This window comes from Phascolarctos cinereus, unplaced genomic scaffold, assembly GCF_003287225.1.
Source record: "Phascolarctos cinereus isolate Bilbo 61053 unplaced genomic scaffold, phaCin_HiC Scaffold_3;HRSCAF=262, whole genome shotgun sequence".
NCBI classification, from domain to species: domain Eukaryota; kingdom Metazoa; phylum Chordata; class Mammalia; order Diprotodontia; family Phascolarctidae; genus Phascolarctos; species Phascolarctos cinereus.
Genome location: NW_027555736.1, coordinates 224,233,921 through 224,256,170, shown reverse-complemented (window position 1 = coordinate 224,256,170; position 22,250 = coordinate 224,233,921). Strand labels below are relative to the sequence as shown.

The window sequence follows — 22,250 nt, the reverse complement described above, 5'->3', positions numbered from 1 at the left end:
CTTGGGGAGGGAGAGAAAAATTTTAAATTCAAAAACTTATGGAAGAGATTGTTGATAAATCAAAATAAACTAATAAAAAAAAAGTCGAGGTAAGATATTTTTCCAGCCTAAGACAACTTAGGAGATCAGCAAGAGAGGTCTGTGAGGTGGGAGCTGGTTTGGAGTGAAGGTCACTATGACAGCAGCAGCAGTAGCAGCTTCAGGAGCTCTCATCCCAGAAACAGTAAGGGGATTGGACTAAGAAAGAGATTACAGGGGACCCTGAGCTGACACGGGGCATAGGATCAGGCACTGTGTGGCAACTTCACTGCCCTTACACAGTTCTTGGTTACAATTTCAGGGGGGAGAGGAACACTAATGGCCAGTCACAAGGGAGCAGGGGACCTGGCCACAGTTCCAAGGCTGAGGGGAGCAGTAACATTTGTGGCTGCAGGAGACCAGGCACCCTTCCTGGGCAAAGATGAGAGAGCAGACTAGGAGGGCAATGACCACACCTCTCCCAGGATAACCCCACTGTGAAAGCACCAAAGACTTGCTGACCCCCAGAGCTAGCTCTGAAAACAGCAATGAGAAAAAGTCTGAAGCTTGGGACAGTGTTTCCCCACCCCCAGGTGAGCAGAGCCCAATTTTAACATGAAGTTCAAAGTCAAGAAATAGGCTGGAAAAATGACAGACAATGAAAAAAGAACTTGACCATAAAGAAAACTACTATGGTGGCAGGAAAGACCAAGACACAAACCCAGAAGGCAACAACATGAAAACAGCTACAAGCAAAGCCTCAAAGAAAAATGCAAATTGACCATAAGCCCAACAAGAATTCCTGAAAGTTAAAGAAAGAGATAAGAGTGGTAGAGGAAAAAATGAGAAAAGAGAGTGATGCAAGATAATTATGAAAACAGAATTAACAGCTTGGCGAAAAGCAGAAAAAAATACTGAAGAAAATAATTTCTTTTTTTATTTTTAATTAATTTATTTTGAATTATCAATCACTTCCATAATTTTTTGAGTTTTAAATTTTTCTCTCCCTCCCTCCTCACCCTCTGTCCCCAAAACAGCACACAATCTGACATAGGCTATACATACACACTCCTATTAAACATATTTTCACATTAGTGACGTTGTAACGAAGAATTAGAACCAATAGGAAGAACCACCAGAAAAAGGAAACAAAACACAACAGAAGAAAAAAAATAGCAAATAGTAAGTTTCTATCTGCATTCAAACTCCATAGTTCCTTCTTCTTTGTGGATAGCATTTTGCATCATGAGGCTAAAGGTCTAATTTCTCAAGTATATGAGTAACTGAGTCAAATTTATTGAACTAAGAACCATTCCCCAATTGATAATTGGTCAGATGGTACGAACAGGAAGTTTTCAGAAGAAGTAAACTATCTATGGTCATATGAAAAATTATCTAAGTCATTAACACTTAGAGAAATGCAAATTAAAACAATTCTGAGATACCACCTCACACCTATCAGATTGGCTAACATGATGGAAAAGGAAAATGACAAATGCTGGAGGGGATGTGGAAAAATAGGATGTGGGGGGAAAAAAAACTAATGCACTGTTAGTGGATCTGTGAACTGTTCCAACCATGCTGGAGAACAATTTGGAACTATGCCCAAAAGTCTAGAAAACTGTGCGTAGCCTTTGATCCAACAACACCACTACTAGGTCTGTACTTCAAAGAGATAAAAGAAAAAGGAAAATGACTCATATGTACAAAAATATTTACAGAAGCTCCTTTTGTGGTGGCAAAGAATTGGAAATGGAGGGGATACCCATCAATTGGAGACTGGTTGAACAAACTGCAGTATAAGATTCTGACGGAACACTATTGTGCTATACGAAATGATGAAGAGGGTGGTTTCAGAAAAACATGGGAAGAACTATGTGAAGTGATGCAGAGTAAAGTGAGCAGAACCAGATGGTCATTGTCCATAGTAACAACACTGTAACAATGACCAACTGCAAAAGACTTAGCTACTCTAATAAATACAATAATCTAAGACAATTCCAAAGGATTCCTGAAGAAAACTCTTATCCATTTCCAGAAAGAAAACCGATGAACTCTAAGTGAAAACTGAAGTATAATGTTTTCACTTTCTTTATTTTTCTTGTTTTTTTGCAGTATGGCTAATATGGAAATGTGTTCTGTATCCCAAATACATATATATAGAAATGATATAATACTGCTTGACGGGGAGGGGCTGGAGGGAGGGAGAAAATTTGTAACTCAAATTTTTTTAAGATTGTTAAAAATACAATTTTTTTTAAAAGAAAGGAACTGCATTCTCTCAAGAACAAAGTTCTGATGACACAAGTATTAACGTTTCCTATGAGACAGAAAAGGGGAAGCTATCTAAAAAGACTAACTTGGACCCATGGGGAATTCATCCACTAATTCAACAAGCATTTATCTTGTGCCAACTCTGCACCAGGTGCTACACCAGGGACTGGATTTAGGAAGTTCTATGGCATGTACAGAAAACAGAAGAGCAGATTAGCAAGAAGAGATACAAAAAGAGCAGCAGGCTCTTATGAGAATAAGTGACATCGAGAATATCAAAGTCCAGATTAAGTGTAAGCTTGCAGTGAAGGCCAGGCCTTCTTGGGATGTTAAGGGCAAAAGGGAAAGACCAGACTGTGACTTAGGATGCCTAGGAAAGCAGCAAGAGATGACTGAGTGAAGGCAGAGCTCTACTCAACTCTGACTTTGCTTGTTTTCTCTACCAAGGAGAGGGATCTTCAGACTAGAGGGCACGGGGGAAATGGCTAGCAGGGAACTGGAAACTCAAGACGGTAGAAGGACGAGGTAGAAAAAGAACAAAGAGGGGGCAGCTAGGTGGCGCAGTAGATAGAGCTCCGGCCTTGGAGTCAGGAGAACCTGAGTTCAAATCCGGTCTCAGACCAAACACTTGACACTTAATAGCTGTGTGACCCTGGGCAAGTCACTTAACCCCCATTGCCTCACCAAAAAAAAAGCAAAAACAGAAAAAGAAAAAAGAGTTGAATGCATGAGTTCAGGTCACCAAGCCCAGACGAACTGCATTTGGTACATAGTATATACATTTATGGGGCAGAAAGGTAATGCAGCGCACAAAACACCAGGCCTGAAGTCAGGAAGATCTGAGTTCAAATCCAGCTTAACTATGCTAGCTATGTGTGTCTGGTCAAGTCACTTAACCCTGTTTGCCTCAGCTACTCATCTGTAAAATGGGGACACACTGGAGAAGGAAATGACAAACCAGTCCAGTATCTTTCCCATAAAACCCCATGTTTTTACCATGCAGTTATGCTGAGTCAGACACAACTGAACAACAACAAGATATATTTATGCTGATCATTTATCAATGATCTTTGAAAAATCAGAGAGAAGAGGAAAAGGGATTGCAAAACTAGAGATAGGTAAATGTCCTGATATTCAAAATAGGAGAAAAGGTCTATCATTTAAACTGTAGGTCAGGTGCAGCTAGATGGCGCAGTGGATAGAGCTCTGGCCTTGCAATCAGGAGGACCCGAGTTCAAATCTGGCCTCAGACAGTTGACACTTACTAGCTGTGTGACTCCGGCCAAGTCACGTAATCCCAACTGCCTCACCAAAAAGTAAAAATAAATAAACAAACTGTAGGTCAGTAATCCTGATATCAATTCCTAGTGACATTCCCAAATGTATTATGAAGAGGATGGTTCATGAACATTTAGAAAGAAAAATGGTAATCACTAAGAGTTAACAATGTCGTACAAGACTAACATCACTTGCCTTTTTTGAAAGGTTTACTAGATCAATGGACTAACACAGACAAGCTCTCTGACAAAGACTGTCACTATGCCATGGTGGACACTGTGAAGAGATGTGGACTTAAATGACAACACAGTTAGCCAGACTCACCACTGGGGAAGTAACCAAACCTATTGCAATTAATGGACTAATGTCAACACGGAAAGAGGTCTGCACTTAGAACAACATCCCAGCGATGAGTCCTTGACCATGTTGCTCAACATTTTTATTAGTGACTTGGACAAAAGCACAGATGAGATGATTGTCAAATTTGTGAATGACCAAGCTGGAAAGGAAAGCTCGTACGCTCGTATACAGAAAAACTCTACATGCTTTAATAACAGACCGGGTCGAATGAGCTAAAATTTAGTAGAGGTAAATGTGAAGTCATACACTTGGGTTTTTTTTTTTTAAGTATAGGATCTGGGAGATGTAGCTGAACAGTATTTCACGTGAAAAGACATCTGCCGGCTTCAGTGAACCATAAACTCAATAGCAGACAGTAACAGTGTGGTAACTAAAAATGCAAGTACCCTCTTAGACTAGATTACAATCTATCTAGCGTCTAGATTAAGAGAACTGATCATCACATTGTACTCTAAGCCCAGGCAGAGCACATGCAGAGTAATATGTTCAGTTCTGGGCACCACATTCGAGAAAGAACATTTACAACAGGGAACATATGCAGAGAAGTGTGACCAGGAGGGCATGGAGATTCATATACATGCCACATCAAGGTCAGTAGAAGGAACTTGGAATGCTTAACCTAAGACAAGGCTTAGAGTTGACATAAGAAGTTTTCAAGTATCCAAAATACCATTACGTGGAAAAAAGAATTGGGTTAATTTTGCAAAATTAGATTTTATTTGGCCACAGAAAGCAAAGCTTGAAGTATTAGGCAGAAGTTGCAAAGAGGCAGATTCTGGTTTAACATGAGGAAGAACCTCCTAAGGATTAGAATTGTCCAAAAGGTAGAATGGGTTACCTTGGTTGTTAGAGAAGTAGGAATCATTGTAAATCTTCAAGCATAAACTGGATAACCACTTTGAATGTTGCAGAAAGGATTCCTATTCAAAGATAGGCTGGAATAGATGATCTCTTCAGCTCCTTCCAACTTGTATTTTATGATCATATAACAATGAAAACTTAACAAATATTTTAACAATAATAAAAAAGAAAGAAATCCTCTAGCAGAAGATTAATGTCTAAAATTGTCTACAAACAGAAGAAAGAAAGCAGAAGCGAAGCTAGTAAGCTCTATTACTAATACTACTTACTACTAGTAGGTTCTACTAACACCTGGAAGGATGGACTTTAAGTCAGCACTCAGTTTGAAAACACTGATATGTATCTTTATTGCAAAAGATGGACACACAGTCAAGACACAGTGCCATAGAACTGGAAGGGCCTTTGATGTCATCTAACATAATCCTTATTACCTAGATGAGGAAACAGAAGCCCACAGACGTGGGAGACTTGTCCGTTCACACTTTGGACTGAAAGTAGGATCTCAGCTTCCAGTCTAGGGCCCAAATAAAGCATAGTACCCTCTTAGGTCTCTAAAATGATTCCATAAGCACGAAACTGAGAGAATTAACCTTGTGATCTTCAGCAGTTCCTTTCACAGCACAGTCTTTCTTCCTTTGCACATTAAGTAAGGATTATTTTCTGTTCACAAGTCAAGAGTCAAAATCTACCATATCTCTGATAACATCTTCAAGAAAACTTGAGGTAAGGGAGGCTGATGGGGCATTATCTATGAAGTATTAAGACCAAAGACTAGGAATCAGAGAGCAGAATTAAACAATACAACCTACAACCCTGACTGAAGTCACTCTAGAAACTAAGAGAAAATAACCAATAAAACATTAAAAAGAAGAACAAAACAATTAAAGAACCTCAAAGTACTTTTAAGATTATAATAATATTTATTTTGCAGATATTGAAATTGTGACAGGAGATTGTGGAATCAGATTATAAAGGAGTTTCTGCTGTAGTTACCCTGGGACAAGAGAATCAAACTGCTGGTAAATATAGTAGACATTATCTCAGTGTTAATGCAAGCAGTATCACAAAGCAAATAAGGAATTCTCACCAACTGAGTCATGAATCCTGGAGCATGCCAATGGCAGATGATATAACTGGGGATATGGTGAAGATGAAAATATCAGAGTCATAGCATCATAGAATTCATAGCTGTCAGGGAACCAGAGGTCATATAGTCCAGCCACTTCATTACCCAGATGAAGAAAGGGAGGTCTACAGAGGTAAAGTGCCTTTCCCAAGGTCACACAGGCAGTAAATAGCTCAGGCAGAACCAAAACTCATGTCCTCTGATTCCATCTTCTTTCCAACACACACGCACACACACACACACACACACACACACATACTCTCTCTCTCTCCCCTTCTCTCTGTCACATACATTAACATACACATACATGTACAAAATACACACTTTTTTAGGAAAAAAAAAAAGGCAAGATCGACTTCAGCATCAACATTTCCATAGTTTAAGATTAGGCCTAAAGGGCCATTCTTATTCCCACCATAGAATTTTGAGTATATAATCCATGGATTTTATGGTGAGTCCCTAACTGGACCTTGTACTGATCAGGAAAGGAAGAAGGTGGAAGGGGAGGACTGTTGTGGGGGACAGATGAAATGTAGGGATCAGAACCATGGATCTGAAGGTCACAGTTCTGATCCCAGGTCTGCTTGCTACTCATATGACTTTGGACAAGTCCTTCAACCTTTGAGGGCCTTAGTTTCCTTATCTATAAAATGAATAGGTTGAGCCAGATAATCTCTCATATCTCTTCCAGCTCTAAATTCTATAATCCTTTTAGGGAGACGTTCTAAGACGTCCAAAGACACACCATCTATAACTAGTAACAGACTCTGATATAACTAGTTAACATCTGTTCGCTAATTTCTGAACCCTAGGACATAATATCAGCATCTAACAACTTTTGTACCTTTAGTTCCTGGGGCATGTCCGATCCTTAGAGGTCCCAGATCTCCAAAATAAGGAAAAGGAAGGGCAAGCAGCAATAACAACAAGGGAACCTATACTCAAGGGCTCACTCACCTGCTGCTGGCGTGCACCAACTCCTTCCGGATAAAGATGCCAATGTGAATGGAGGTACCCGCTAGCCATTCGGAGATTCTTCACTGTAATCACAGATCCATAAGCCAAGTCTGAAAAAGCAGGGGAAAAAGACACATATGTAAGCACATCTCTAAAGCAATTATTGCATATATTTCTCCCAAAACACAAAAATCTCTAACTTTGCCTAGTAGGAAGTTTCTTTTTGTTCTTATAAGTTTCCCCAGTGCCGTAACCCAGTGGAAAACAAGCAAGTCACATATGTGCAGCCTCACTGACAAAAGAAAGGTCACTGGTAAGTCTTACTTAATCCTCTAATCATGATGACTGAATGTGACTGCCCCGATAAAGAACATCTACAATCTTCCTAGTCTAGGCCAGCATGTACAATAATCAAGTAGAGAAGGCAAACGTATTGTTGGCACGTTTCACTATTAACTGTATTCTCCTGTCAGCTTTAAATCTATGGCTCTAATCCTTAAAGCACTCATTCTGTAAAGAAAGAAGGCAGGGCTTCCTCAGATGGCAATTTTGAAGTTGGTTTTTTGTTTCTTAAGAACCCTATTATGATACAAGGTCATGTCATAGAACCACTATATGGACTACTTCTAGGAGAGGCCTTCAGATGAAAAGAGAAAAAATGGCAAGACAAAAGCAGGGAAACTAGATGACTCTGATACCACACAATCTTCTTGAAAGGTAAAACCTTGTACGTGTACTTTTGAGCTTATCCCTTTCTACCTCCCCAAGACCTAACTTCTCCATTTTTCTCCTTTCTGACATCTTCAATCTCTACTGACTCTTTCCCTTTTGTTTAAAGACATGTTCAGATCTCTACTATACCTAAAAGCAAAAGAGCCTTCACCTGCCCCCTGTTCTCCCTTCTACCTCTCATTTTCCTTCTTTTTTTTCCCCACAGCAAGCTTCTAAAAAGAATAGTCTATATTGGATGCCTCCATTTTCTCACCCCTTACCTATACGTTAAGTCTCTGCAGTTCATATTCACTACTCCAGTGAAAGTGATACCTTAAAGGTCACCAAAGATTCATTTGCCTTGTCTCGGTTCTCCTTCTCATCCTAACTATAGCGCAACAACGCCTGACTCAACTGATCACCCCCTCTACTGACTGCTTATGATACCCAATCTGAAACTCACATTAATGAAACCAGGGGCAAGGTGGGGAGGGGAAAATCTATCTTCTGGTCTAAGAAATCTCACCATTGAAGAAGTATTCTAAGTTTCCTCTGCCTAGCTTAATCCTTTAATGTAACCCTTCCAGATCCCTCCAGAGCCTTCCTCCCCCATCCACCCCCACCAAGAACCCTGAAACCTTTGGTAGGTCAATCTGACATAATATAGACTTTTCCAGTCCAACTCCTAAGAATTCACACATTGACCTAGCCCGGACAATGGACAGTTTGAGAAAAGCCCTTTCCAAGGACCAAAGTATGCTCACGTTCTGGAATGGAAGCATTGTGAAGGTTGTTCCCCAAAAGCCGAGACTGAAAGGCAGAACTGAAAAAGCCATCTCCAGGGCCACTGAAAGGAAAGACAGACATATAATAGCCATTAAGACACAAGCGAAAAAATCAGGTGGTGCTGGAGACCGTGATTTGTCAATAGCACCAGGAATCATCTCACTTAGCATTTTAAAGAAGTACATACAGAGAGCTGTGACTTCCCCATCCTATTAAATAAGACACCTGACTCGGGTGAAAGGCCACGCTGGTTTGTTTGGATATAAAGAGATTGTCCTTTTCCTTCTGGTCACATGACTGATCTTTCTTGATCCCAGATATAACACAGGGAACAGAACAGAAAAAAGACAAGGTAAGACTACTCTGCTTCACACCCCTCTTTCCATTCACTCCAAGACACTTGCCATGCTGTTCTGTGACCAGGTGATCATTTGTCTCAAATAACAACCATGAGTGCAGAACTTTAAAGATAGGTTTAGAGGCAAGAAGAAGGTAGGGAACCCAGCAGTACCTTCTATTCAATATGATGAAGTGAACTGCAAACAGGGTAGTATAGAGAATAAGAGGAAACACAATGAGGCACAAGATCCGAGCTGCCAAGTGTTTTCCCAGTGTTACCTGCAAAATGAAGGTCAATATATTTGATAAAATCCACGCCAAGTAAGGAAGAACTCATCAAGGAAAAATACATGGGTATCTCAATATTCTCATCAATATATAAGCATCCAAAAGTTGCAGAGGGTTAAAAACAGAGTGATTCCAGAGGAGGCCTGGGTGTTTTTGTTTGCTTTTCTGAATTTAACAAATACGTGACAAAAGTTTTACAAAAACACTGTTTGCTCACCATTGTGAGATTCAGGTCTCCCAGCAGCTGCCAAAGATCTGAAATTGTGTTCAATCCGACATGAAGGACAATAAAGAGGCCAACAAACTTGACCCCTAAAGCACCGGCAAGACTGACTCCTGTCAGGCTGAGCCAGAGCCACCAACAGGCAGAGAAGGGCCTGCAAAACCAACAGAAGAGGATATTTTCTTACAGCAAAGAACAGCGGCAGAGGGGAAGATAAAAGTTTCCTCCTCTCTAACATAAGGGGTTGGATTTGTTCAGTAATTTTTTAGTTGCATCTAACTCTTCATGACCTTATTTGGGGTTTCCTTGGCAAAGATACTGGAGTGGTTTGCCATTTCCTTATTCAGCTCATTTTACAGATGAGGAAACTAAGGCAACAGGGTTAAATGACTTACCTAGGGTCACCCAGCTAGTAAGTGTCTTAAGGCCAGATGTGAACTCAGAAAGATAAGTCTTACTGACTCAGGCCCAGCACTCTCTCTACTGTGCGACCTAACTGCCCTAGGGGTTAAACTTAGGTTCCTCTAAGCTTCCTTCCAGCTCTAAAAATCCTGCAATTGTATTAAAATTCAGTATTTTCTGTAGCACAGAAAAGCTATGCTACGTTCTATGAGTTCAACTGAAATCTATTTTTCATTAATGACCACTCAGAATCAAAAAGAAAATTCAAGAAAGCCCTCTGGATGCAAAACATCTGAAAAATTTAAAGAGGCCAGAGGTGACTGGTACAAATTTATTCTGACTTGATTAGTTTTATTGGTTTGAAAGTAAGTGGGATAAAAACTGCTTCTCAGTAACGTGCCTAAAAAGCCTATGTACTAGCCTTTTTTTTGTCCTGAACAAGATGGATGATTAGGCTCCTTCTGCTATACCAGGACCTAAAGGGAAGCCAAAGACCTGTCTAAGAAGAACATTAGAACTTCTAGATGAGTTCTAGAACTATCCAAGCCCCTCATGAACTTCTGCAGTAGTATGAGCCTCTTAAGTCCAAACTGCATTCACTGCATTGGATCAAACATTTTCAAACCTTTATCAAGTGACTCCCATGTGGGATTGGAAGGGATCCAGCCACTAAGGACAGAGATGTTAGGTGGCAGGCAAAGAAGCTTTCACCCATATGCATTTTTCTTGATGAGAGAAACCCCAAAGAACAAAATGGCCAAGCATCTTCAAACCCCATCCATCCAAAGATTTCACTTACCTATCTGCACAGGAGTTATACTTGACCATGCTCAGCATTGCAGCCATGATGAAGAACATGAGGATGGGATCCAGAAGTATGTACTGTGACAAAGTAAGGCAGCCAGTGTCTGAAAAACAGTTCAACCCCTTCAGGAATAGTGGATCAGATTTAGAGATGAGCCCAAAAGCCAAAACACCTGAATGCTGATTAATCAATCAATAATAATTTCTCAAGCACCTATTATTGGTCAGACTCTTTGCTAGGCACTGAGGATACAAAGACAAAAGTAAAAGAAATCAGTGGTGAGTCCTGAGTTCCAGAAAACTCAACAGGCAAAACTATTTCCCTTAAATTAACTTAGTTGAAGCTTAGTTTTGTTTTTTCGCCAGGTAATGGGGTTAAGTGACTTGCCCAGGGTCACAGAGCTAGTAAGTGTTACGTCTGAGGCCAGATTTGAACTCGGGTTCTCCTGACTCCAGGGCTGGTGTTCTATCCACTGTGCCACATAGCTGCTCCAGAAGCTTAGTTTTATATACACATTTGGAATGGAAGGACGAAGATAAGATAAGAGAAATTAACTTCCATACATGAAAGGTCTACAAAGTACTATTCTTACCACAACTGTGTGAGATGGGTATTGCAAGCTTTATTATCTCCATTTTACAGATATGGAAACTGAGGCTCAGAGAGGTTAAGGGCCTTGCCTAGATCACACAATCCAAACCAAGTTTTTGTGGTTTTGCTTTTTTTAATGCTGGTGTCTCCTGAGACCAATTCCAACACTGGTTCTGTAATACAATGATGCCTGTCAATGTGACACTATGTCTTCATACTCCAACTGAAAACAAGTGAAACCAGGGCCACAAGGTCTGAAACACAAACACACCCAGTCTGTCACCCTGGGCACAGCAAAGAATCTAATTTCAATAACTGTATGCTCGAGGCACTGGAAATACACCATCGTTTACTAAACTTGGGTGTACGTCACCACTGACAAAATCTGCAACTATAGTGGATAGAAAGCTGGACCTGGAGTCAGGAAGACCTGAGCTAAAATCCAGCCTCAGACATTTACTGTTTTGTGACCCTGAGTAAGTCACTTAACCTCCATCTGCCACCGTTTCCTCAGCTGTAAAATGAGGATAATAATATCACGTACCTCCCAGGGTTGTGAGGACCAAATGAGACCATATTTGTAAGCATTCAGTGCCCTGGCATACAGCTGGTGCTTCATCAATGCTTGTTCCCTTCTCTCTTCCAATCTTCCCACACTTTACTCCCCTCTATACAATCTAACACGTAATAATATCGGCCTGCTTGCTGATGCTCCTGGAACAGAACGGTCCAGCTCCGGACTCCCTCCATGCCTTGCACAGGCTGTCCCCCAAGCCAGGTACGCTCTCCCTCCTTACCTCTGACGCCCAGGTCCCCTGGCTTCCTTCAGGACTCAGCTCACGTTCCACCTTCTGCAGGCAGCCTTTCCCAATCCCAATCCAGCATTAGAGCCTTCTCTCTGAGACTGCTGTCCATTTATTCTGTCCATTTATGTCTCCCTCACTGAAATGTGAGTTACTTGAAAGGAGGGACTACCTTTTGCCTTTCTTTGTTCTCTTCACACTTAGGCACGTAGGAAGCACCTAATAAATGTCTGTTGACTGACTGACTGACTTTGAATCAAGGGAAAGGAAAAATTTTTATAAAGAAAGGAAAGAAGAAATCTACCAAATGTTGACTATGAACCTGAGAGTTTCCAGCACCACAACCTTACAACCATAATAGAGTTCATAACAAACAAAACCAAACCATCTTCAGAATAGCCATCTGAATAAGCCTTATCTTCTTCCTTCAAAAAGTGAACTGCCTAAGGATGTTCAGAACCACAGACTTGGAGCTAAAAACCACTGCCTGCAGAAGATGGGACTGGAGCTGAGCGTTGAAGGAGGCCAGGGAAACGAGGAATCAGAGTGTTCCAAGAACAGAGACCAGCCAGTGCGAAGCACTCTGAGTCCAACGTCCTCGGGACACTGAGGCTCAGACAAGGTGACCTGCCCAACAGCACACAGGCCATAAATGGCAAAACTAGGATCTGAAGCCAGGACCTGTCACTCCAAAGCCAACGTTCCTTCCATTTTACTCAGTTAAAAACAATGTTAGCAAATAGAACACCTTTAGGGTCAATTATAATTATTTCTGCAGACTTTACCCAGAGTAAATGTCTACTTGCCAAAGGAATATGTTATAGAATTCAACAAAATAATAACAAAATTCATTTGGAGGAACAAAAGGTCAAAATAATTTAAAAATAGGTATGAAATGATGTGGGTAAGTCAGATATCAAGTTATATTACAAAGCAATAATCATTAAGAGGCAGCAGAGGATAGTGAATAGAGAGCTGACCTCATAATCAAGAAGACCTGTATTCAAGTCTTGACTCTGATGTACACTAGCTGTGAGATGTTGGGCAACTCTCTAGGATTACACATTATGGAACAGTTGTTTGATATTCACTGGTAGAGGGTTTCTTCACTGGGAGTTCTCTATGCCAATGAAATGATAGATCCAGGCCCCCCCAAAAAAAAATCAAAAAAAATCAAAGCCATCTGCTACTGGATAAAAAAAAACCATCAACATAAACAGTACACTACATTAGATAAGATTTAGAAATATTTCTATCAGTCTAGCATTCAATAAACCCAGAAACTACTACAGAAGGGATTTTTATTCAATAAAAACTTCTAGGGAAAATGGTAAATAGTCTGGCAGAAAAGAGATTTAGAGCAACATCTTACAGTCTATACCAAGATAAATTGTAAATGTTTGATAAAAATATCTAAACATAAAAAGTCACATTGCAAAAGAATTAGGAGAAAGGAAATCTATATTTTTCCATAACTGAGGATTGGGAAAGAATCCATAACCAGAAACAGGGAGGATATTACAAAAGACAAAATAGACAACTTTTGTTACATGAAATTTAAAAAATTTTCCACAAATAAAGGCAGATAGAGTTAGAAGATCATGAACAGGGAAAGACCAGTATATTAAATATCTATGATAAAAGTCTGACATGCAAAATGTATAAGAATTGATACAAATCTATGAGATAATCCATTCCCTTATTGACATTTTGTCAAAATTGAACATTTTAAAACAGAACAAATATGAACTATCAACAACCAGCTGAAAAACTTTTCAAAATCACTAGTAATTAGAAAACTCAAAATTACAAAACAATGAATACTTTAAGATGTTACCTCACATTCATTAAATTGGAAAGGATAGGATAATTCAATGTTGGAAGGGCTATGGAAAAATAAGGATGCTAATTCGCTGCTGGTGGAGATGATGAACAGGTCCAACCATTCTGGGAAATAATTTGGAAATACGTAAGAAAAAGCAATAAGTTGTTCACACCCTCTGACCTAGAGGTACCACTCCTAGGTTTATACCCTCAATGAGGTTAATGACAGCAAGAAAAGATTCTCACGTACAAAAATATTCCCTGAAGTAGTACTAGTAATAAGTAACTAGGAGCAAAATATTTGCCCAATAATTGGAGCATGGCAGAACAAACTGTGACACATTAAGGTAAGGAACTATTATTGTGGTAAAAGGAACAATGAATATAAAAATCTGAAAGAAGCAGAGGCAGACTTGCATGAAGGGATACAGGGGGAAGAAAGCAAAGCCAAAAAAACCCAATATGCACAATGACTACAACGATGTAAACAAATACAACACTAACAAAAACCATCAAAAACTTTTTAAAAAAGACAATGCTAACAGGTAATAAAGTGTAGTTCAAAGACAACAAGCAATGTTGGTATCAAATGATTAAAATTAAAGCAGACATCTTTCCTTTATTTTTAGCAAATCAGTAAGGCACAAAAATGCAAATTAGCATGCATTATCACTGCAATTATTCTATTGGATAATTGTTTTCAAAAAACGTACTTTGTGGGGGGATTGAGTGTCTGTTGGGTAGCGTCTGTTATTCCAAAACAAAATGTATAACAAATTTGCCACCTAGGAAAAAATGGATATTTCCAAGCCTGTTGTATCTAACACTCAATTACTTCTGAGTCACTTCACAATATAGTCAGACAATGGGTTCTTATGTCAAAACAAATCAATCTTAATATTGGCAGTTCTGCAAAATTACAGCCCTTTTAACTTGAAGGAGCAACTTACCAAAGGTGAGTAGGGCAGCAGCTAGCAGGGCTGCTGGCTGGGACCTGGACAGCTCTAGCACGGTGATGTAGGCAAAAGGGATCAACCAGGAGCCCAGGAAAGCACAGAACTGTCAGGGGAGAGCAAAGGTGAGGAGGAACAAGGAATCAATTGCCAGGAAAACATACAAAGCATTAATGACTGGTATTATTGCCTCATAACACATGTGAGTTGGCTAGTACAGATTACTTACAGATGAGGACACTGAGGGTCAGAGAAGTAACTGTCCCAGGGTCATACAATGGGTAAATAGGGGAGATGTAATTCAAACCCAGATATTCTGACTCCAAATCTAGTCTGCTCCCACACCACAGTCCTTCTCATCCTCACTTGATTGACATTCACATCTTAGCAAAACTTTTCTGGTTAGCACTAGAAAACACTAACTTTGGAAACATGCTTTTTTTTCCCATCTGGACAAGCAGCAAGTAGTATAACAATGTAATGAAAAGTAAAATCAAAAAGTCAACATATATTTATGGAGTACCTCCTGTCCAATATCTGTCCAATGAAGTGAATAAAGCACTGGACAGAAGAGTTCAGTGGTGCTTCTAACTCTACCAGTGACTGGATGGGCCAAATGGGTCCCCAGTTTTCGCATCAATGGTTTGAGGATGTGTAAAGGTCATTATAACAACTTTCCTGAAGTTCCCAAATGTCACAAAGTCTCAAAAAACTCATGTCCTCCCCCACCTCAAAAAGAAAAAACCCAAACCTTATAAGTATTCACAGTGGTCCTCTCATCCCAGCACGAGAGGATGTAGGCTTTAGAGAATGACTGCTTTAAATGACTGCATTTGGTTTCCACTTTTCTCCTCCCAAAATAACCATGCCTCTGCAGAAAAAGTCCATTTCAGAGGACTGGAACATTGGGACACTAGGGAAATCACTCTTGCAATAAATGCAATAACACTTTTGAAAACTGAAAGGAATGTGTTACACATGACTTCAATGTGAAAATCAATCTATCAATAAACATTTATTAAGTGCCTACTCAGGGCAGCTAGGTAGTGCAGTGGATAGAGCACTAGGCTTGAAGTCAGGAAGACTCATCTTCGTGAATTCAAATCTGGCCTCAGCCACTTCCTAGCTGGGTGACCCTAGGCAAGTCATTTCACCCTGTTTCCCTCAGTTTTCTCATCTTTAAAATGAGCTAGAGAAGGAAAAGTCAAACCACTCCAGTATCTTTGCCAAGAACACCCCAAAAGGGGTCACAAAGAATTAGACGTGACAAAGTGCCTACTATATGCCAGGTACTGGGCTAAGTGCTGGAAACAGGTAAAGATATTTAGTCTTCTTACTTCATTCAAACATCCATTCTTCCCAGGTAAGGCCCAAATACAATTTTCTGTTCTACATGGTGTTTAACATAATAGGGAGACTAAAAATTGTTTTAAAAATGAGATCCTCAAGGGCAAGGGATTGTCTCTGTTGTTTTATACAGTATAATGCAAGAGCACATACATGATAATTAACCCAGAGCAGGGATGCAAAAGGATTTACATACACTGTTCAGTGGCTCTAAAATGTTTTTAAATCCTCAAAGAAAAGGATTTTTATAAATGCAATTGAATCATAGAATCAGATTCAGAAAGAGCCTTGTAGGTCATTTAGTAAAGCCCTTTTCTGAAGCCTAAATCCCTTCTACAACATATCTCATATTTGTCATACAGCCTCTGTTTGCACTCTTCCAAAGTGGGGAACTCACTACCTAAAAAAAGGCGGCGTACTCCCTCTTTGGACAGCTCTGAGAAGGTTTTCTTTACTGAGCCCAAGTCTACCTCCCTCTCATTTTCACCCCTTAGTCTTACCTCCACTACCTGGGGAAAAATACAACAGTTTCAATTCTACTCTTCCATATCAAAACTTTTTCAAATATTTGAAGTTCCTGACTGTCCTTGGGTGAGGGTGTAGGCTTTAGTAACAGATGAAGCTTAAGTCATTTGGGTTTCATTAACCAACAAAACCTTACCCCTCTCATCCCAATATAATTGTGATGTTCATATTTGTCCCCAGGCTTCTGGAAAGGAAAGGTGCCATCATAACCACTCAGGTAACCAGCAAGTCCTATAAGCATCTGGTAAGGGGGGAAAAGGACAATTAAAAAGGAAAAAGAGAGAACAGAAGGTAGCAAAATTCACTCTTGTCTTCCTAAACCTCTCCCACCAAACTGTTCCAGCTGCACCCACAGTTTTAGAGCTCCCTCTGCTCACAGATCTAATTAGTAATACCATCTTCTCATGCAGCTTATGTAAAGCAAAGGCCTTTTTGTCTGGAAAGTGCACTGCATGAAACAAAAGTTCTCTGTGCCTAGGAAATGGGATGGGGCTCGGGCTTTCAGACCTGGATTGAGTTCTGAGGATCTATAAAGACCACACATTTGAAAGCAGTGGACACATGAGAGGGAAATGGGAAAATCTGATGAGTTGAGGATAATGAGTTGCTTCTCATTCAGCCTTATTTAATTTGTTGTGAAATCAGAAATGATCACACTGGGGGAAGACAACGGCACATTCTATTTTCTGCCTGAACATTCCTTCCAGATTGGTCCTGTGAAAGGGAAGAGAGATTCTAAAATATGAAAAGAAGAGTTAGAAAGCAGAATGAGAGAGGAAGCTAACAAGGCAAGGTGGAAAAGAGGGAAGAAGGGAGAAGGTAAATGCAGAAGGAGCATCACAGAGGAAAAGAAGAAATATAGCTCACTGAAAAGAAATACTTAATTCTTTGTTATAAGGGATCTCTCTCTGAGGAGGAGAAAGATAAATTTAGAAAATAAAGTAATATAAAAAGAAAAGCTATCAGTACTTAGAGACTAATTCCTAAACAAAAGAGCTCATAAGCTCAATATCCCAAAAGAATTATTCCCGAAAAATTTGAAAGATGAAGATGTGACTTTTCAAACCTCAGCAAATTACTATAAATTGGGATTATGAACTACAAATTCTTAACAGATTAGAGGATCATAGAATTTAGAGCTGAAAAGGGGCCTCAGAAATCATGTTAGAGATCAGGAAATTGTGTCCTCTCACACTAAAGACAAGGAAATTGTGACCCAGAGAGCACAGGTGGAATAAAATAAACCAGGACTGAATCTAGGAACTCTCTCTACAGATCTAATCAGTGCCCTGTTTACCACACCGAACTGTTTACTCTGCCATAAGATCATAGGATTGAGAGCTGGAAAGGCCATTAGAGATCCTCAGCCTCTTATGCTGATTTTTACATCTCCTCTGTAATGGATAATATAAAATCCTCCTTTAGATACATACACCAGTCTTTGTGGAATTATCCAGAGAGCAGCTGAAGTATCAGTCAAGAGCGTCTAGAGCAGATTAAAAAAAAAAACAAACATGACTACTCAGTCCAACATGGTGCCCAGGGCCTGAAACAACCTATATTGGAAATAGAATACAGAGTAATGAGTGGCTTCTTTAAAAACAACAACTCCTAGAAATACTAGAGTATGTACTGCTCAGGGTATTTTATCCAAAACACAAGAATTCTTGGTTTTCAGAAGTAACTGTAAGCAGTTTGGCATAAGCTTGCCACAAAAGTATTACCCATTGTCGGAGAGGATGAGCAGGCAGAGTCTCTTAAAAGAGGGATTCCCGATAGGTGGTAAAGTATTCCACATGTTCCTGTCTGTGGAAGCTGTGGTTCTGACTACATCAAGCCCCAGGATACTTCAGAGGCTCCTTCAGAGCCTCCTAAATGATGAACCGCTCAAAAAAGTACAGCCCGACAACCAAGGAAAAAACAAATGGAAGAGGAAAGCCTACTGTCCAGACTGTGACAAGCAGCTGGATGGACGGCTCATCACACGTTGATCCTCCAGGGATCTTTTCTATCTAGACATTGAAATGGGCCCAGGATTGAAGAAGCAGAAAAGTATGGCCTGGATTACATCTGGGATCTCACCTAACACCTGTAGTGCCTCCAAGCTTCTCCCTAAAATAAACACACATCCTTTTAACACCAATAATGCTTCAGTGAAGCTGTATGGTTGCAATTCATGAAATAACCCAATCTCCAAAGAATCAAAATGGTGGGCTGCCCAAAGGGCAATCGAGAGACACGTGGTGGGAGCAAAGAGATTACACTACATTGCCAAAGACAAAGTCCAAGCAAGGAACATTGTAGACACTATCAAAGAAACGCATGACCTGAAAAAGGATGTGGGCAGGTCACATAGCAATGATGTCAAGGGACCTTGAGGAAGGTCCTAAAGCACTGTATAGACAGTCCCCTTGAAGAATTTATGAAACCAGCAAAGATAATATAAGATAGGAAGGTTTGGATAGGAAGAATACAAAACATTAATGGGAATGCTCATAAATCCATTAAAGTAAATTCTGGGGAGAAAAAAAAAGAACTTTGAAAAGGTATTTAGGTCTGAATCACAGTTTAAGGGTTAGGATGATGCAATCTGAATCTGAAAGGCTTTTAAAGCAAGAGATTCCAAGGTACAATAAATTCGTTTACTTTGTACCCATGTGTATCCATTCCTCAGCTAAGTGCTGTAGGAAATAGTACAAGTAGAACAGTTTACAAAAGTTTCTAACTAAATCAGGAACTGTGAAATTATTATTCCTCTAGAAACATTGTTCTAAACAGGTTCCCAGTCCTGACCACAAAAGACTAATCAATGATAGAGCTACTATAAGGAGGTGCCAGAGTTCTGAGTCCCTAGGAACAGAGCACAAGAGAAAGGAGAATTTCTTGTCATCTGCTTTCTTAGTAAGCAGGGGCAGCCCTTGGCAGAGAGCTGTAGTTACCAGGAATTTCTGAGCCTGACACGAGCTCCCAAAGCCATGCCTTCAGCTGGGGTTGGGGGAGGCCAAAGGAAGAGCTCACTCCAGTCTGCCTCCACTTCCTATTTTAATTATTCTCGCTAAGTGGTCATCTCTGTGGTTTCTTGCAGAAGAAGGAATCCATGTAGAAAATCAGTGGTTCAAAGCCCTCTAGATTCAGTGCCCTGGAACAAGCCAGCCCCACTCTAGTTATAGTCTTGCTGAAACAAAATTTTGAAAGTATATCTTCAGCAATCTCCCACCTCCTACAGCCTTATACTTACAGGCTAACACCACCACCACCACCATGTTCCTCTATGCCCTTATGATCAAATGAGATATTACTTATAAAGCGCTTAGCACCATGCCTGGCACATGGTAGGTACTTAATAAATGCTTGTTCCCTTCCCTCTTACTCCACCCCCCAAGCTGTTCTAAAGTCTCCACTGTATACCATAGTTAAGTTTACCATAATCCTAACCAAAAGCAGTACATGATTCAAACCTACCTTCCCTATCCCTCCACCAAATGAAAACTTCCATTATCTCAGTACACCCAGATGTGCCAATTTGACTAAACTAATTTACACAAATGCATAAATAGCTGGTAAACCCTTAGCCCTCACATACTTGTTTGTAATTTTATAAACAGATTCATGGAAACCCAAATGATTCTCTAGATGGTAGGATTTTAGGGTAGTATGACAAAGGGAATGAAGCGAAAAATACCAGAGTTTTACGTGGAGTTTTATGTGTGTCCAAGCTATTTTTGCGTAGGAAGAATACTATCTTGGCAAGTCAGCCTTGATTCAAGGTCCAACCCCAAATTAAGCTCCCCTAAATTATTCCAGCATTTCACAAATTCTTTCCTTTTTCTATTTCAAAGCAGAGAAAAAACCCAAACCCACAGATTCTCAGAAAGCATGTTTTTTTCCCCTCATAAATGCCTGGGAACTACAGCTCAGGATGGGAGAGGTTGGGGGCCATGGAGAAGATAAAGAGAGGGCTTCCCTAGCTGACTGTTCGTAATTTGGGGACTACCTGTATGTGACATGGTAGCCACCCCAGCTAGCCAATCAACCATACAACTAGCTAAAGAGACTTCCCAGCGCACATAGAAAAAAACAGAGCTCCTCACCTTCCCCAGAGGCGGGTGAACATCAAAGAAAAAGGTACGATTGATATAGTAACTTCCCATTTTTCCAAAGTGAGTTTCATCCCAACTGGAGCAAAATGAAAAGAAAAAGGTGACTTAGTAATAGCAAGCTACCCAGCTCCTGCCTTAAATTTGCCCTGTATAAGTCATGTCATTGATCAAAGTGTGGATGGTTTTACTTTTCAGCTCTTACTTCCTCTCAGTCTCCCCAGAAGTTCAGGGGAAGGTGGTGGCGGTAGTGGTGTGAGATAGTTTTCTACTGATTTTTCGATTCCTGAGTCAGGTTCTGTAAGCATGAAGTTAACCCACACCCCACACATAAGCTATAAAATGTGTTTTTATTTCTCATAAAACACGGACGTTCCAGGTTGCAAATATCATTAGGAGTCAAGACTGCACTACAAATATCATAACTTTAGCAAATGAACAGATGGGTATTTCCAAAGCCATACTTACAGGACTGTGCATTAATCCTGTTCTTTGCTACAGTTTCTCTCTCCTGCTCCATCTTTCACACTGTTACATGGTTGTTATAATAACCAAGTGGCAGTTTGATTCATTTGTCAGTTAAAAGTTGCACTAAAGTCTCTCTGATTGAAGCCCAATTTTTTTAACCTTCTTAGAAGCAGGCTACAGACTTCTAAAATGTCTCCCTCAGTTCAGTCCTCTCAAACTAAATATTTAAGAAGAAAACCAAGAACACTCTTTTCCTAGATGGCAATTCCAGGCCTGGTTTCCCACAAGCATAATCACCTCCCCTTGATGTGGGAATAAAGGCAAAAAATATCTCTTTACTGCTGGTGCCTAAAAATTTAGGATAATACCAGTGTGAAAACACTTGTCTCGATGCCTTCCCCAATATCATTAGGCTAAATTCATTGCACATAGATGGCACTGAAGAAATCCTAAATGCATTAAATGGTTTCTGTAATGATGGTTAATAAATGGGGGAGGAGAGATCTGAAAGCACTTTTAAAATATATTCTAGCAACACAGAATTATTCTCTTTCCCTAGGTAAGAAATCCTATTCAGATGAACAAACTGGGTGGAGAACTAGTGTCTCAGCCCTTAAAAATCCATTCATTCAACAGGTGAAAACTTTTGGCAGACCGAGGCTGACCCACCCTTTCACTGGCAGGCCTCACCTCCAATCACGTCCCGCCCCCTTGGCCTGCTCAGCCAATCAGACGGCTACTCGTCCCCTCCCCGTTGCCATGGCGCCCCGGCCTCTCACCAGACGTGCGCTGGCTCGTGCAACCGGTGGAAGCGAGTGGCGAAAGCCAGCGAAGTGATCGTGGCCAGCAGGACCCATCCCACGGCCTGCCCGGGGGGGCTTTGGTCTCGGTGGCGGAGGCTGCTTAGAGCACAGGCCACCATCCCCGACGGCCAGCTCCGGCCCTGACACTGGAACCCCGGGAGCCTTCGCCCTGCAGCGGCCCCGACGGAGGCGAAGCCCGGACTCAGCTAGGCCTACGCCCACAGCTGCCGGGCACATCCTTCCTCCGTTCTCTCCAGGCCCTGAGACAGACCCTTTCTCCTCGCCCGCCTCAGCATGAGGCGGCCTGGGAAATGTAGTTCTCCCTTTGCTTGCCCCGCCCCTTAAGCGGAGCAAAATTGATAGCGTGGGGCATTGTGGGAATAGTAGTTCTTAGTCGGCACCCCGGAAGTC

The 22,250-nt window shown here is 40.7% G+C and overlaps 1 protein-coding gene across 1 annotated transcript in view; it reads right to left on the bottom strand.

Annotated features, from left to right (window-relative positions):
- Window positions 1–22,150, bottom strand: part of POMT2 (protein O-mannosyltransferase 2) — a 39,779-nt gene extending 17,629 nt beyond the window's left edge. The window contains 10 exon segments of the mRNA XM_020986185.2: window positions 6,875–6,984; window positions 8,350–8,432; window positions 8,883–8,989; window positions 9,216–9,375; window positions 10,423–10,531; window positions 14,597–14,705; window positions 16,608–16,712; window positions 20,563–20,647; window positions 21,816–21,913; window positions 21,915–22,150. Of these exon segments, the coding sequence (XP_020841844.1) occupies window positions 6,875–6,984; window positions 8,350–8,432; window positions 8,883–8,989; window positions 9,216–9,375; window positions 10,423–10,531; window positions 14,597–14,705; window positions 16,608–16,712; window positions 20,563–20,647; window positions 21,816–21,913; window positions 21,915–22,076 (1,128 nt within the window). The 5' untranslated portion in view covers window positions 22,077–22,150.
- Between the last annotated feature and the right edge of the window lie 100 nt (window positions 22,151–22,250).